Source organism: Mangifera indica, chromosome 9 (assembly GCF_011075055.1).
Source record: "Mangifera indica cultivar Alphonso chromosome 9, CATAS_Mindica_2.1, whole genome shotgun sequence".
Taxonomy (NCBI): domain Eukaryota; kingdom Viridiplantae; phylum Streptophyta; class Magnoliopsida; order Sapindales; family Anacardiaceae; genus Mangifera; species Mangifera indica.
In genome coordinates, this window is record NC_058145.1 from 3,726,485 (window position 1) to 3,741,055 (window position 14,571).

The following is a 14,571-nucleotide window of genomic DNA, read 5'->3' on the forward strand; positions in this document are numbered from 1 at the left end:
TGAATGATTTTACGACATACAAAGGGATGTAAAAGAGAATTTATAATGTTTTTAGGTCTTTTTGAATTTCTTAAACATTAGGGAGGTAAAAAAAAAAGGAAAATTAAATTAAATACCCATTTTGCTCTTTTATTAAACAAAAATACCCATTTTCCCTATTTCTAAGCAAAAATATTTTAAATATTTTTTAAAATACCAAAACTACTTTTCACTACATCTATATAAACTCTTTTACTCTTAGTCTTATTACATACTCTTCTCATATCACTCTCATTTTTACTCAATATCAATTACTGCGGATTCGTTCAGAAGGAAGAAGTTTGTATTTTTAAATTTAAGTTGAAAAAAGTCAATTCATGAGAAAACATTATTTATATGAATCTTAACTCAAAACTTAATTTTATTTGTTGACTCTAGTTCATATGTCATGTAAAAGAGGTATTTTGATATTTGATAATAATTTAGAGGTTAAATGAAATATTAAAAAACATGGAGGACATTTTGATAGTACACAATATTTGAAGTATTTAAATAACATGTTAAAAATAGATAGATACGTTTTGAAACAAGACAACATAAAAGGGTGTTAAATGTAATTTATATAATTATGGGGGTAAATGAATGTAATGAAAAATATAAGGGGTATTTTGATATTAAACATTGTAACAACGTTTTAAATGAAATATTAAGAATAGATAGATTTATTTTGATACAAGACAATATAGAAGGATGTTAAATGAGATGATAGATAATTATAGGAGGTTAAATAAAATATTTGAAAAATATGGGGGCATTTTGATATTACACAATATATGAAGAATTTAAATAATATGTTAAGAATAAATATATACATTTTGAAATAAGACAATATACAAGGGTGTTAAATGTAATGTTATATAATTATAGGGTAAATAAAATATTAGAAAAATATAGGAGGTATTTTAATATTAAACATTGTAACAATGTTTTAAATGAAAGTTATGAATAGATAGATGCATTCTGATACAAGACAACATAGAAGATTGTTAAATAAAATGTTAGATAATGAGGGGTTTTTTTTTTATTAGACATTATAAAACGATTTTAAATGATATGTTATGAGCATATAGATGCATTTCCATGCAAACTAACACATGAGAGTGTTATATGATAGATTAGATAATTATAGGGGGTTAATTGGAATGTTAGAAAAAATATAAAGGGTATTTTAATATTAAATATTGTAAGACAATTTTAAATGAAATTTTAAGAGTTGATAGATGCATTTCCATAGAAAACAACATGTGAAAGAGTTATATGAAATGTTGCATAATTATGAGGGGGTAAATGAAATGTTAAAAAAATATGGGAGATGTTTTGATATTAAATATTGTAAGAACGTTTTAAATGAAATGTGAAGAATAAATAAATGCATTTTGATATAAGACAACATACAAGGGTGTTAAATAAAATGTTAGATAATTATAGGGGAAATGAAATGTTAGAAAAATATGGGGGGTTTTTTTATATTAAACATTGTAAGCCGGTTTTAAACGATATATTATAAATAGATAGATGCATTTTCATACAAGATAATATGTGAAGGTGTTATATAAAATATTAGTTATTATAGAGGGTTAATTGGAATGTTGGAAAAAGTAGGGGTATTTTGATATTAAACATTATAAGACAATTGAAATACGATGTTAAAAGGCTTAGATATTTTGGTAAATTATAGGTGGTATATATATCAATGGAATGGTTAATTTTTCCCAAAAATTTGTCATTGTAGGATTCATAATTAAAATGGTTGATTATGCGTTGATTCATTTATAATGAAAATGGATTCAACGTAATGATAACACAATAAAATATATTGGAAGATATAAATAGTTGATTAAAATTCCCTCTTAAACAACATTTGAGGGATTTATTCAACTTTTGGAGAAGCATTACAATCTTGACCCAATCAAAAATTACCTTCAACTATCTATGAAGCCAAGAAAAATTGAGCTCGGCTACCCTGTACAAATCCAAAATGATGAAAATATCTGAGGTCTTATTGATATGTCTCAATACTTCTAACAATATATTTCTGTTTTTATTACATGTACCCTGATTGAAAGACAAGAAGAAGAAGAAAAAATTAGTGAAGTGAAAAAAAAATATGATTTGAAAGACTTGATTGATTTCAGTAATGATGCATTTTATATTGCAAACTCATGGACTCATGGAGAGAAAGATAGGTTACCGTTGGGGTGACTTTGAGAGAAATGATATGACGATATTCCTCACGATAAGGCAAAGTCTAAGCATATGTCACCTGTTACCAAGGGTATAAATAGTTTACAACTTAAAGATCCTATTTTAGGTGATAGAAATTATTCTAGGCTATTTTTTTATAATGTTCACACTGATCCGTTTAAGTAGCTTCTTGATTTTCCTTCACAGCTATCAACGTTATCAAGTGGTATAGGATCGATCCGAAAAGAAAATGTTGTAAAGCTTGGTGATATTTTTTATAACAAACAACACTTGAGAGATGTTATAAATCAATTTGCCCTAGAGAAAGCATTTTAATACAGGGTAAAGAAGTCTGACCCAGGGCAATGGAAAATTATGTGTGATAGTGAAAAATGTCACTGGTATATATCTGCAACCAAAACCAAAGTCAATGAAGTCTTCCAAATCATTAAAATGAATTCAACCCACAAATGTTTAGTTGATCAAATAATGTTACATCATCGACAAGTTAGGGCTCAAGTTTTAAGTCAATTAATGAGGTCAAAGTTTATGTTGATTGATCAAATTTATCAACCTAAAAAAATAATTGTGGATATCACCAACTGGTATAAAATTGACATTTCATATTCATAGGGTTGGCAGACAAGAAATTGGGCTTTAAATTCACTTGGGGCTCACCAGAAGAATTATTTATGCTCTTCCTAGATTATTGCTATAATTTACAACAAATTAATTCAGAAACCATGACCACTATTAAAACGGACGATGATCATCGATTTAAGTATTTTTTCATGGCATTAGGATGTTCCCTCTGTGCATTTAGCAATATCTTTGACATGTTATTTGCATTAACACTGCTTTCCTTAAGGGTCAATATCTAGGGCATTTATTCCTTGCGGTGGGCCTCGATAGTAATAACTAGATATACCTCATTGGTTTCAATGTTGGTAAAAATGAAGCTCACTACACGTGGTGTTGGTTTCTCAATAAGGTTAAAGAATCCATTCATGACATCGTCGAGTTGGTGATAGTCTTAGATCGACATCATGTTATATACTTTGTAATGGCTGAAGTCTTTTCAGATGTCCACCATGGGTGTTGTTGCCATCACCTTTTGTATAATATGTGAGCAAAGTACAAACGCGACTCAAAGGTAATATGTTTAAACATGTATAAAATTTTTATTCTATTTAACATTTCATAAATTTTGATCATAAAGTTCTTATATTATTTACTACTTTACAGGTTGTGGATGCATATTGGAAAGCCATAAAATCATATAAAGAAACACATTTTGAGGTTATGATGTGATCTCTTGATATGATGAATCCTTAAGTTAGAGCTTATCTACGTAAGGTCGGATTTTAGTGATGAAACAGGGCACATCTCTGGGGTATCGATATAACATAATGACAACTAATATTACAGAGTCATTTAATGTCCTTGTCAAACATGCATGGGATTTGTCTATCACAATGCTAGTCGAGTTTATTCAAGGCACATTACAGCGATGATTTTACGAAAGGAGAAACCGTGCAAGTATGTACCCAATTTTATTAATAATTATCTATTTGATCATGTCATTCTTCTCTTATGTTGGTTATTAACAAATATTTTGTTGTTTTTTCTAAATTATAGATGAATGCCCTAACTACGTTACCCTATGGACAGAAAGGAAGATTAGCCGTCATGTGTCAAAGTCTACGCGTTTGGAAATTTGACCAATTACACCTCTTTGATTTCAAGTTGTTGGTTTTATGGATACATGGGCATTGTGGACTTCAATAAAATGTCTTGTACGTGCAGAAAGTTTCAGCTTTCATGTATTTTGTGCAAACATGTCATTGTTGTTGCAAGATATATGAGGCTCACAAATGTCAATGTATGGGTTCATCCATTATTCTATATAGAGTTCTACCTTGCAATATACGGGGAACCGGTCAACTCTCTTAGAAACGAATCAGAATGGTTATATGCACCAGAAGAAAGAGTTATCCTAGCCCCTGTTCTTGATTATCGTCGACTAGGTTACCCTTTCAACAAGAATCGACATTCTCCACAAGGGAAGCCCAACATCGGTTCTGAGCTCTGTCCCACAACATTCATCCAAAAAAAGTAAAGGATCGAGATCTTGATAAGCTTTAGTTTAGTTTTATTAATTATGTGATTTATGACAATTGTTCAAATTATATTTAATCCATGTATTTTGAGTAATGTTTCAAATGAGTAATAACTGGGTTATTACTCGAATGGAAAACTCAAATAGACTGAATCTCACATCAACCTCATTAACCCTAAACCATAACTCATCTTTGATTGAGGGTCGATGTAGTTGTCGTAAGATAAATGCATGTACCAACACTCCGAAAATTTTGATATCTGGTAGACGAAGGAGATACCCAAAACATATCATCTCGAATAGTCAAAGTTGCTTTGGGGTCAGTGTGGACCTAATCTTGGACATGGCAATGCGTTAGACACGATATATCATCTCTACTCAAAAGTATCCTGACTCGTCGAGGATTCGTAACTTGCCTTCAACATGTTTTCTTTTAAGAGATGTATCCTACAAAAAATTTTAAAAGGTTGTAAGAATTTCATCAAAAACAGATATATAAATAGATATGCAAATGACAAAATAAAAAACACAACTAAAATGCGAAAAATCAATGTTGGAATAACATAGAAAGATAAAAACTAGAAAAACAAAAAAACAAAATTGAAATTTGAAACTATATATTGAAATACCTTATAATAATAAAAACTAAAAAATCACTTGAAAATCTAAAAAATATAAGTCAATATATCCTAAAATGACAAAAATCGATAAAAACAAAATTAAAATTCGAATTCTATACGTTGAAATACCTAGAATATCAACAATAAAAAAATTACTCGAAAATCTAAAAAATACAAGTTGATACTTTTTATAAATGACAAAAATATAAAAAATGGAACAAAAATTCGAATTTCATACGTTGAAATATCTTAGAATGTCAACAATTGAAAAATCGCTTTAAAATCTGAAAAATATGAGTCAATATATCCTAAAATAACAAAAATTGAAAAAACGGAACATAAATTCAAATTCTATACGTTGAAATACCCTAAAATATCAATAATCGAAAAATTACTCGAAAATCTTAAAAGAACAAGTTGATACTTTTTAGAAATGACAAAAATTTGAAAAACGGAACTGAAATTTGAATTCTATACGCTGAAATATCCTAGAATGTCAACAATAAAAAAATCGCTTGGAAATCTGAAAAATACAAATCGATATATCCAAAAATGACAAAAAAAAAAAAAAACAGAATTTAAATTCAAATTTTATATATTGAAATATCGTAAAATGTCAAGAATCGAAAAATCATTCGAAAATCTGAAAAGTACGAGTCGATATTTTTCATAAATGACCGATACTTTTCAAAAATGACAAAAATCTAAAAAACGGAACTGAAATTCAAATTCTATATATTGAAATACACTAAAATGTTAACAATCGAAAAATCACCCAAAAATCTGAAAAATATATGTCGATATATCCTAACACGGCAAAAATTGAAAAAAATGAATAGAAATTTCAATTCTATACGTTGAAATACCCTAGAATGTCAATAATCGAAATATCGCTCGAAAATCTAAAAAAACGAATCTGAATTTTGAAAACTATATCATAATTACATTATAAAACATGTCTAGAAAAACACAAAAAATGAAGAAACAGATGTCAAATTTAAAAACTACATATAAAAAAACCCTAAAACAGGAAAAACAGATATGAAATTCAAAAATTACACGTTGAAAAACCCCTAGATGTGAACAATATCAATTTACTTACAAAATTTCTACTCTCAAACAGGTCAAATATTTTTTCTTTGCCTCCTTATTAGAGATGTCAATGGGCTAGGCCGGGCTGGCTCCGGCTCGGCCCATCGGGCTAATGGGCCGTGTCGGGCCTAAGGCCCAAACAGTAACGGGCCTTCGGGTTGGGCCGACCCATTAAAATATAAAGGCCCAAAGCCTGACCCATATAATAACGGGCCTTAATGAGGCCAGGCCGGGTTGGGCTTTAATCGGGCTGACCCGGCCCATTTAATCAATTTTTTTTAAAAAATTTTAATTAACATTTTTTAACATAAATTTTTTTCAATTATTAAAACCGATAACAGTATCCCGAATATTTTATTTATAATCCCTCATTTGTAACGGAGGAATACCGTAGTTATATGATGAAAAATATTATAAATTGATAACATAGTACAAATAAATTAATTTACATACAGTATAAATTACAAAACATAAATAAAATATATCTACTATATAATATTTATCTACTCATCTTTTATATTTAAATCTCTGAATTTTTTAAAAATAAATAATTATTATTTATGAATTTAGATATTTTTCGAAAAAAAGTTCATGAAATTGAAAATATAATGAAACAATTGAAATTGAGTGATTAAAAGATTTATAAATAAAAGTGAAAATAAAAAGAAATAAAATAGATTTATTTAAAAAAATAATTTTTTTTAAAATTATGCAAAGGCTTCTGCCTGGCAGAAGCAGAATCTACTTCTGCCGCAAGGCAGCAAAAGCCAAAATTTGCTTCTGCTGCCTTTTACTTATGTTGCCCAGGAAAAAAAATATATATATATATAAACAGTATCGGGCTGGGCCGGGCCTCCATTTGGCCCGGCCCAATTGACGTGTCTACTCCTTATCAATTTTCTAATCTCTTATAGGTCTTACAGTTTAAAAAAAATCAATTTCCCCCCAACCTATGGTTTTCACATATCAACCCACAGTTTTATGTAAAATTTCACATGGACCCCTATAGATTTCCCCCTTATCTCTCTGGCCCTTAATATTTTGAAAAAGCTAAATTTTTGGCCCATCCCATAAGCGATTTTTCTTGCCTATGGGAGATTTCATTCGGTCCGTGGGATTCACTATTCCCACGAACCCCATCGCCAACAGTTCTAACCAATTTTTTGGTTAAAATTCGTCATTTCAGCCTCTAATTTTAACACAAACGAAATCTACACATCCTATAACATAAAATCCCTTAAGAATTTCAATCGAAACACCCAAAAATTAAAATATTTTATGCATTATTCAAAATCGGAACCTTAAAAATTTAAACCTCAAAATCTCTCTCAAATCCAATACTCTTAACAATAAATTGATTCAAACAAAAATATGGATGATGTACTGATATTCTTTACTATTTTCGGTTATCAAAATACACAAAAATCAATAGAAATTGCTTCGCCCATGGGAGACCCAAAATTATTTGAATTTGAACAGTGAATATGTCGAAAATGTAAGGGGAATTATGTAAAATTCTTAATTTATATATAGCGGCAGTTCGGTCGTTTAAAAAAAAAAAGGGGTATTTTCCATTCATCTTAATAATTTTGAGAAATTTTTGAGTTTTAGCCATTCATATAGTTTCCCCAAATAAAAACTCGGAACAAATAACAAACTGGATAGACAGAATTGGGCCTAGTCCAACAACCCAGCCCGATTTTACCAGAACCCTACCGGGTGAATCCAAGCTCCAACCCTAGCAGCCTTTTGAGATCCGAATCCGCCACGCATATACATACAACATACTATATCTACACCTTTGGTTTCATTCAAACCACCATAAAAACTCGAATAGGAGAGCACAGGCGAATAGCTGTTTCGCAATCTTAGCAATTATAGACATCTAACCGACACAAGTTTGTCTCTGCCTCGCTCGCTTCAATGGAATCTGTCGAATCCAATCGTCATTTTCAAGCCCTAGATTACAACCAAAATCAAAATCCTGCGTTATCAGAAACCCTAGATCCCGGTTCAAAAAGCCCTCCTAAAACCCTCGCTCCCGATTCTCAATTTCCGCAAAACGGGTCCGAGAATGGCCACAATAACAACAACGTCGAGGACAATAATAATAATAACGCTATCGCCGATTACGTTAAGCAGAAGCCTTTATTGTCGGAAAATGGTCTAACAAACACTCATTCCGGTACCGACAAGGATCAATCGGGAGGTGAGGAGGAGACCACTAGCAGAAGAAGGCGTCGTAGCAGGTGGGATCCGCCGCCGTCTGAGTCGGGCACTGGCGACCAGGGGAATAATAATAATGACTCGGGGACTGGGACCAAGAAGCGGAAATCACGGTGGGCGGATGACGAGCCGAAGCCGGTGATTCAGTTACCGGATTTTATGAAGGACTTCACTGGAGGTATTGAGTTTGATCCGGAAATTCAAGCTTTAAATAGTCGGTTACTAGAAATTTCTAGAATGATGCAATCTGGTATGCCTTTAGATGATAGACCAGAAGGGCAGAGAAGTCCTTCGCCTGAACCCATTTATGATAATATGGGAATTAGGATTAATACTAGAGAGTATAGGGCACGAGAGAGATTGAATAAAGAGAGACAGGAGATTATATCTCAAATTATTAAACGAAATCCTGCGTTCAAGCCACCAGCGGATTATAGGCCTCCAAAACTTCAGAAGAAGCTTTATATACCAATGAAAGAGTATCCTGGGTATAATTTTATTGGTCTGATTATTGGACCGAGAGGAAACACTCAAAAGAGAATGGAGAGGGAGACTGGTGCAAAGATAGTGATTCGTGGTAAAGGATCGGTGAAAGAGGGCAGGTTGCAACAGAAGAGGGATTTGAAGCCAGACCCATCAGAGAATGAGGATTTGCATGTTTTGGTGGAGGCAGAGACTCAGGAATCACTTGAGGCTGCAGCTGCAATGGTAGAGAAGTTGTTGCAACCAGTTGATGAGGTTTTGAACGAGCATAAAAGACAGCAGTTGAGGGAGCTTGCGGCCTTGAATGGGACAATAAGGGATGAGGAGTATTGTCGATTATGTGGTGAGCCAGGACATCGGCAGTATGCATGTCCCTCGCGAACTTCAACTTTTAAGAGTGATGTTCTTTGTAAGATTTGTGGTGATGGTGGCCATCCAACTATTGATTGTCCGGTGAAGGGAACAGCTGGGAAGAAAATGGATGATGAATATCAGAATTTCTTGGCGGAGTTAGGAGGAACTCTTCCTGAATCAGCTACCAAACAAGGTTCTACCTTGGCTTTAGGTCCTGGCACCTCTGGAAGCAATCCACCTTGGCAAAATAATACTGGGAGCTCAGCACACCCTGGACTAGGTTCAGTTGGAGCTAAGCCCATCAAGGAATTTGATGATACAAATCTGTACATTGGATATTTGCCACCTACACTTGATGATGATGGTTTGATTAGGTTGTTTTCATCATTTGGTGATATAGTGATGGCAAAGGTTATTAAGGACCGAGTTACTGGATTGAGCAAAGGTTATGGTTTTGTTAAGTATTCTGATGTTCAGATGGCTAATAATGCTATTGCAAGCATGAATGGTTACCGCCTTGAGGGGAGAACTATAGCTGTGAGAGTTGCCGGTAAGCCGCCTCAGCCTACTGTACCTCCAGGCCCTCCAGCCTCAACTGTGCCTGCTTACCCTGCTTCTACTCAGCCAGTTGGTGGCTATCCATCACAGCAGTTTACACCTGGTGGTCCTCTTCCTAATCCCCCACCAGCAAGCTACACTGGGACTCCTGTTCCATGGGGACCACCAGTTCCTCCACCTTATGCTCCTTATGCTCCTCCTCCTCCTCCTCCTCCTGGTTCAACCTCGTACCCTCCTGTCCCTGGTCAACCAATGCCCCCATATGGAGTACAGTATCCTCCACCTGTGCAGATGTCTCCCCCTGGTGCTCCATCGCAGACTGTGACTTCAAGTGAAGCTCAACAACAAAGCTTCCCACCAGGGGTGCAATCTGAAAGCAGCACTTCTGCTTCAACCGTATCAGCAAATATGTATGGAAGCTCCATGGCACCAATGCCGCCAAATGCTCAACCTGCATACTCAACTGCTGCATTAGGTTACCCTCCGTACTACAGTGCAGTTCCTCGCCCTCCACCTGCTCCATCCTCAACTGTGGACCATTCACAGAGCATGGGTAATGTTCCTTGGGCTACTAATCCTTCAGTGCCACCTCCTGTTTCTTCTGCAGAAAAGACAACTTATGGTGCAGATGCTGAGTATGAGAAGTTTATGGCAGAGATGAAATGATGTGGGTCGTTCTAAGTTTTGCTTCTTAATTGAGAGGTAATTTGAACCTATTAGATTTTTCTTTTGGTGATTGCATATAATATTAGATAAATTTTCCAATTTTTTCAAGCGTTTTCCATATTACTAATTGATAATCTTTGAAGATGCAAATGTCTTTGACAATATGACCTGAGTGGTCATATCATGTGACTTGTGGGAATTAAGCAGATGTGTGTTTATGTCTCAATTGTTTACTTTTCTTGTGGTAGATGATAAAAGATTTTCCAAACACTCTCCTTGGAAAAACAGTTTGTTGTTTTTGGGTTTCACCAATCCTTGCATTTAGAGCTGAATATAAGCTATAGTTATACTATGCACCAAAAGTTGCTTCATATTTTCCTGGCAATCTATGATTAGTTTATGTCATATTGTGGCTGACTGTCTAAGGCTTTTGTTTCTAAGAATGCAATATTATTGTTGATTATAGGGTAGGGTGATTATCAACTATCCTTTCCACATTGCTAAGCCATGTCTTGCACCATCAACACTGTTTTCCAATTTTAAATTTTAGTACTAACAGTTCTTGTTGCTTGATAAGTGGTAACTGCCAGGGCAGAGAATAACAAATGCAATTATCCTGACCATGTAGTTTGACTAGTTTTCATTATATCTTATCATTTTCATTTAGATTTTTATGATATTCGATATTGGTATTCTCACTAGTCTTTTTGAGTATTTGAAGGTTTTATAGGGAGATAAGTGTTGTTGCTTCATAAGTATGTGGCATGCTCTCTTAACATAATAGTTCAGATTTGACACTATTGAAAATAAAAGTATTTTTGTTGTGATTTTGGTGCTCTATGAAATGTTGGATTTTACATGATGTGATGATGCTTGAATATACCATTCTGTTTATGGTTTTCACATCCTTATATTGGTTTAATCTACTATTTGTTCTTTTTTTTGGCCACCCGTATGGTCAATTTAGTTTGTGAGATAAGTATGAAAAGCGGTGTTCACCTTGTTGGAATTATGTGTTTATGTCTCTTAACCCTTTCTCTTTGTTATTATTGGATAACTTTTACAGGCCTGATGTTTCTTGGAGCACATATGAACCTGATTTCTTACCTCTTGCCATGACTTTGTTGGAAGTTTGGGACTCACATCTTTAACCTTGCTGTTCTGTTATGACATTTGCAGAGACTTCGCTGAAGTTCGGTTCATATAATTGCATCTTGGAGAAGCCATTTTAAAAGCTTATCAATATCATTTAAAACTCAATGCTCTTATGTTGGACTTAATTTTGTTTCCTATGGATGCTTATTGCCTCCTTTATAATGTGTGGATGCTAATATTTTCCTTCTTATTGTGTGAACTGGTTACTGACATTTTCTGTTATTAAATTGTATTTTACTTGATTGGTTTAACTGATTTGGCTACTTGGCTTAGCTCACTTTTATTTTTGTGATAATTCTGATTTTATTGTGAAAGTATATGCTATCTACTTGCATAGTTCTGAAGTTTACGTGGCATGGTTTCGTGGCAAGAAGGTAAGCATATCTTAGGAACAGAAGGCATTGGGGTACGTGGTAGAAGCTTTTAATTTTTCCTTTGTTTATATATTTTCCAGACTCCTCTTTTTCTTTTCTTTTTTTTAGAAACAAACCTATTCTGATCTTTCTTTTCAGTTTCTATATGGCAGGTAATTAAACTGTTATTATTGGTAATCATGGGTTTTGGATGTTAGTTTTGGTGGGATTTATCAAAAAATGATTTTTTGTGTATGGTCTTAGAAATTGTAAAAATTTATAAATAACTAATATTTTCCTGACATTTGTTTAGGAACTTGGTTCTACCAGTGACAGATCTGTCTTCTTTGTTTCACCTATTTAATAAGATCTGTGAAGGTAAGAAAATCTCAATAGTAATGAGAATAGATGTTTTTAAATTGAACCAGCAGACTTACTAAGGTAGCTCAATAGAAATTGGTCTAGTTTCTAAAAGAAGACACGATGCCCATAATTTATGATGGGATGGAAGGATCCACTTATGAAAGAGTGGGAATACCATTTTATGTAACTGACAAATATGGTTTTTAGGGCTTTTTGGGATTTGCTGGTTCAGAGTTGGGGAGGAGCAACAGAGGATAGGAGTGTTGAACCTTACCCATGTTTGTTGGACTTTAGTTGAAATGTTGCTATCGCTGTGTTGAATAATATGTTTTTTTGGCAGTGTCAAACCCTGAAGTGGTTATTTCTTTTCTCAAAGAAGTGGTAGAACAATGTTACTGTGTTTGGACTATGAGTAATCGAGTAGTTTCAAATTCATTGAAGTAATTTAATTTGTATTGCAAACTAGCTTCTTTATTACCAAAAATGATTTGCACTTGAAGTGTGATCATTACTGACAATAGAACAAGATAAGTTTATATCTTTTAAAAGGTTGCTGGGTATGTGCTCATGAATATTCCAAAGCTACTCAAGAATGAGTGACTTCTGGTAATTCTGAGTTCGAAAGTGCATCTTTAAAATTTTCTTGTTATGTCATTGAAATAAAAAAGCATCCTCCTTATGATATACTTGTTATTTTTGGTATTTATTTTGTCTGTCAACAGTAAGGCAAATACATTGGCTACATTTGTTGTTTCACTTATCAGTTTTTGTGTTGTTTCAAACTTCTTTGTTTGGGGCCAGCTGTGTAACAAGCTCTACTGCGAAAAATTCTCAATTTTAGTGAACATTCAACTGTTATTATCCAATGTCTGTTACAAAATTGGTGTTGCTTATTCATGTCAGTTCTTTGTCAGGCTTGGTAGAGGCTGATCAGTTATGGGTGTGCATCTTCATGTCTTAATATTTATATCGTTAGCCATCAACTAATTTTTTTTCCACTTGCCTTTGTGAGCTTGGTTTTATGATTTCCAACTTGCACCAAAATATCAGTGGCCAGTTGATAGCTAATGTATAATGGATGTGCACGAAGTCCTTTTTTGGGAAAATGCATGTTTCTATGGATAAGTCATTCTAAACATACTAATGCTTCTAGACTTATGTTGCATCAAGGTTCAAAGACCTCTAACAACTTCCTATCTAAGAAAGGGCTTCTGTGTATGATTGAATATTTATCTTATTAGATCTTTTAATTGCTATGTATCTACTTTGCAACAATGTAATTGTCCTGAAGAACAATTGTATGCCCCTACATAATTTGGAATATCACATCCTATTACTAAGAACTGCTTTCTTAGTATTGAAGAAGTATAGAACTATTGTCAAGTATTTTATTTGTAATTTGTGCAGACGTATATTAGCTGTAGTGAATTCATGGCTTCATTTGATGATGGCATGACTTTCTTTTTTCTGCATCTATTGTTACTGGAAAATTTTTCATGCTTTTAAAACTTTTAGTTCGTTTTGAAGAAAGAATTACGACAACAGTAAACAGGAGCCAGCTGCATCTTTTTTTGACCTTTTTGATTAGTTCGTTTGATTGATATTGAAGTAGTTGGACCACTGCTATATAGTTAGGTTAATGGCTTAGTTTCTGTCGGCTCCTGTCAAAGATGTTTTTGGGTTTTATTACCACATAAAACTATCTGTTTGGGTTTTAACCTGCTTTATATATTTGACATTTTAGGTTATGCTAATGCTGTCATTTTTTTTATAATTGTAAATTGCAAGTCCTTGTTGATCATAGCCATAGTTTTACTTTGCAATGTTGTTTTTTTTCAAATTATTGAATAGTTTCTCCTTCTCAACACAACAATTTAAGTAATCCTCTTGTATTAAAGCATTTCCTGGAATGTGTAATACCGGTTTATCTATATTGTAACTTATCTGTAATTTTGTGCTAACCGTAAGGGTGTATTTCTTTGAGATAAGAAGTTTGCCAGGTAGTCATTGCCGTTACAAGTTGTGGATGCTCATTGAAGAAGATATTTGGTGTGTCAGCTGTTAGTTTTAAGTAACATTTAGGATTTGAGCTTGGAAACTCAGAATGTTCTGCCCTCGTTTCTGTTTGATCTGTGCAGCGAACTTAGTCTGTGGTGTTTGGCCATTCTTTGTTTGTGTTGAAGCTTCTTGCCTAGTTCGTATGATGGATTTTAAAACAAACATGTTCTTTGCGTTTTTACGTTTTCCCACCTGTTTTGGTTGGTATAGAAATTCTGTATATATTTCTCCATAAATGTCGTCTTTACCTGAAATTTCTTTTACTATAATTGATTGGTCAACATATGATGGACTTCTGCCT

At 33.4% G+C, this 14,571-nt stretch overlaps 1 protein-coding gene across 1 annotated transcript; it reads left to right on the forward strand.

Annotated features, from left to right (window-relative positions):
* The first annotated feature begins 7,853 nt into the window (after positions 1-7,853).
* Positions 7,854-11,747, forward strand: LOC123225604 (splicing factor-like protein 1). The gene is made up of 2 exons (XM_044649698.1): positions 7,854-10,377; positions 11,408-11,747. Exon 1 carries the CDS (start codon positions 7,978-7,980, stop codon positions 10,339-10,341), a length of 2,364 nt encoding a protein of 787 aa, XP_044505633.1. The 5' UTR covers positions 7,854-7,977; the 3' UTR covers positions 10,342-10,377; positions 11,408-11,747.
* The last annotated feature ends 2,824 nt before the right edge of the window (positions 11,748-14,571 follow it).

Coding starts and splice junctions, on each gene's coding strand:
- LOC123225604 (XM_044649698.1), top strand. CDS start 7,978: ATGGAATCTGTCGAATCCAATCGTCATTTTCAAGCCCTAGATTACAAC.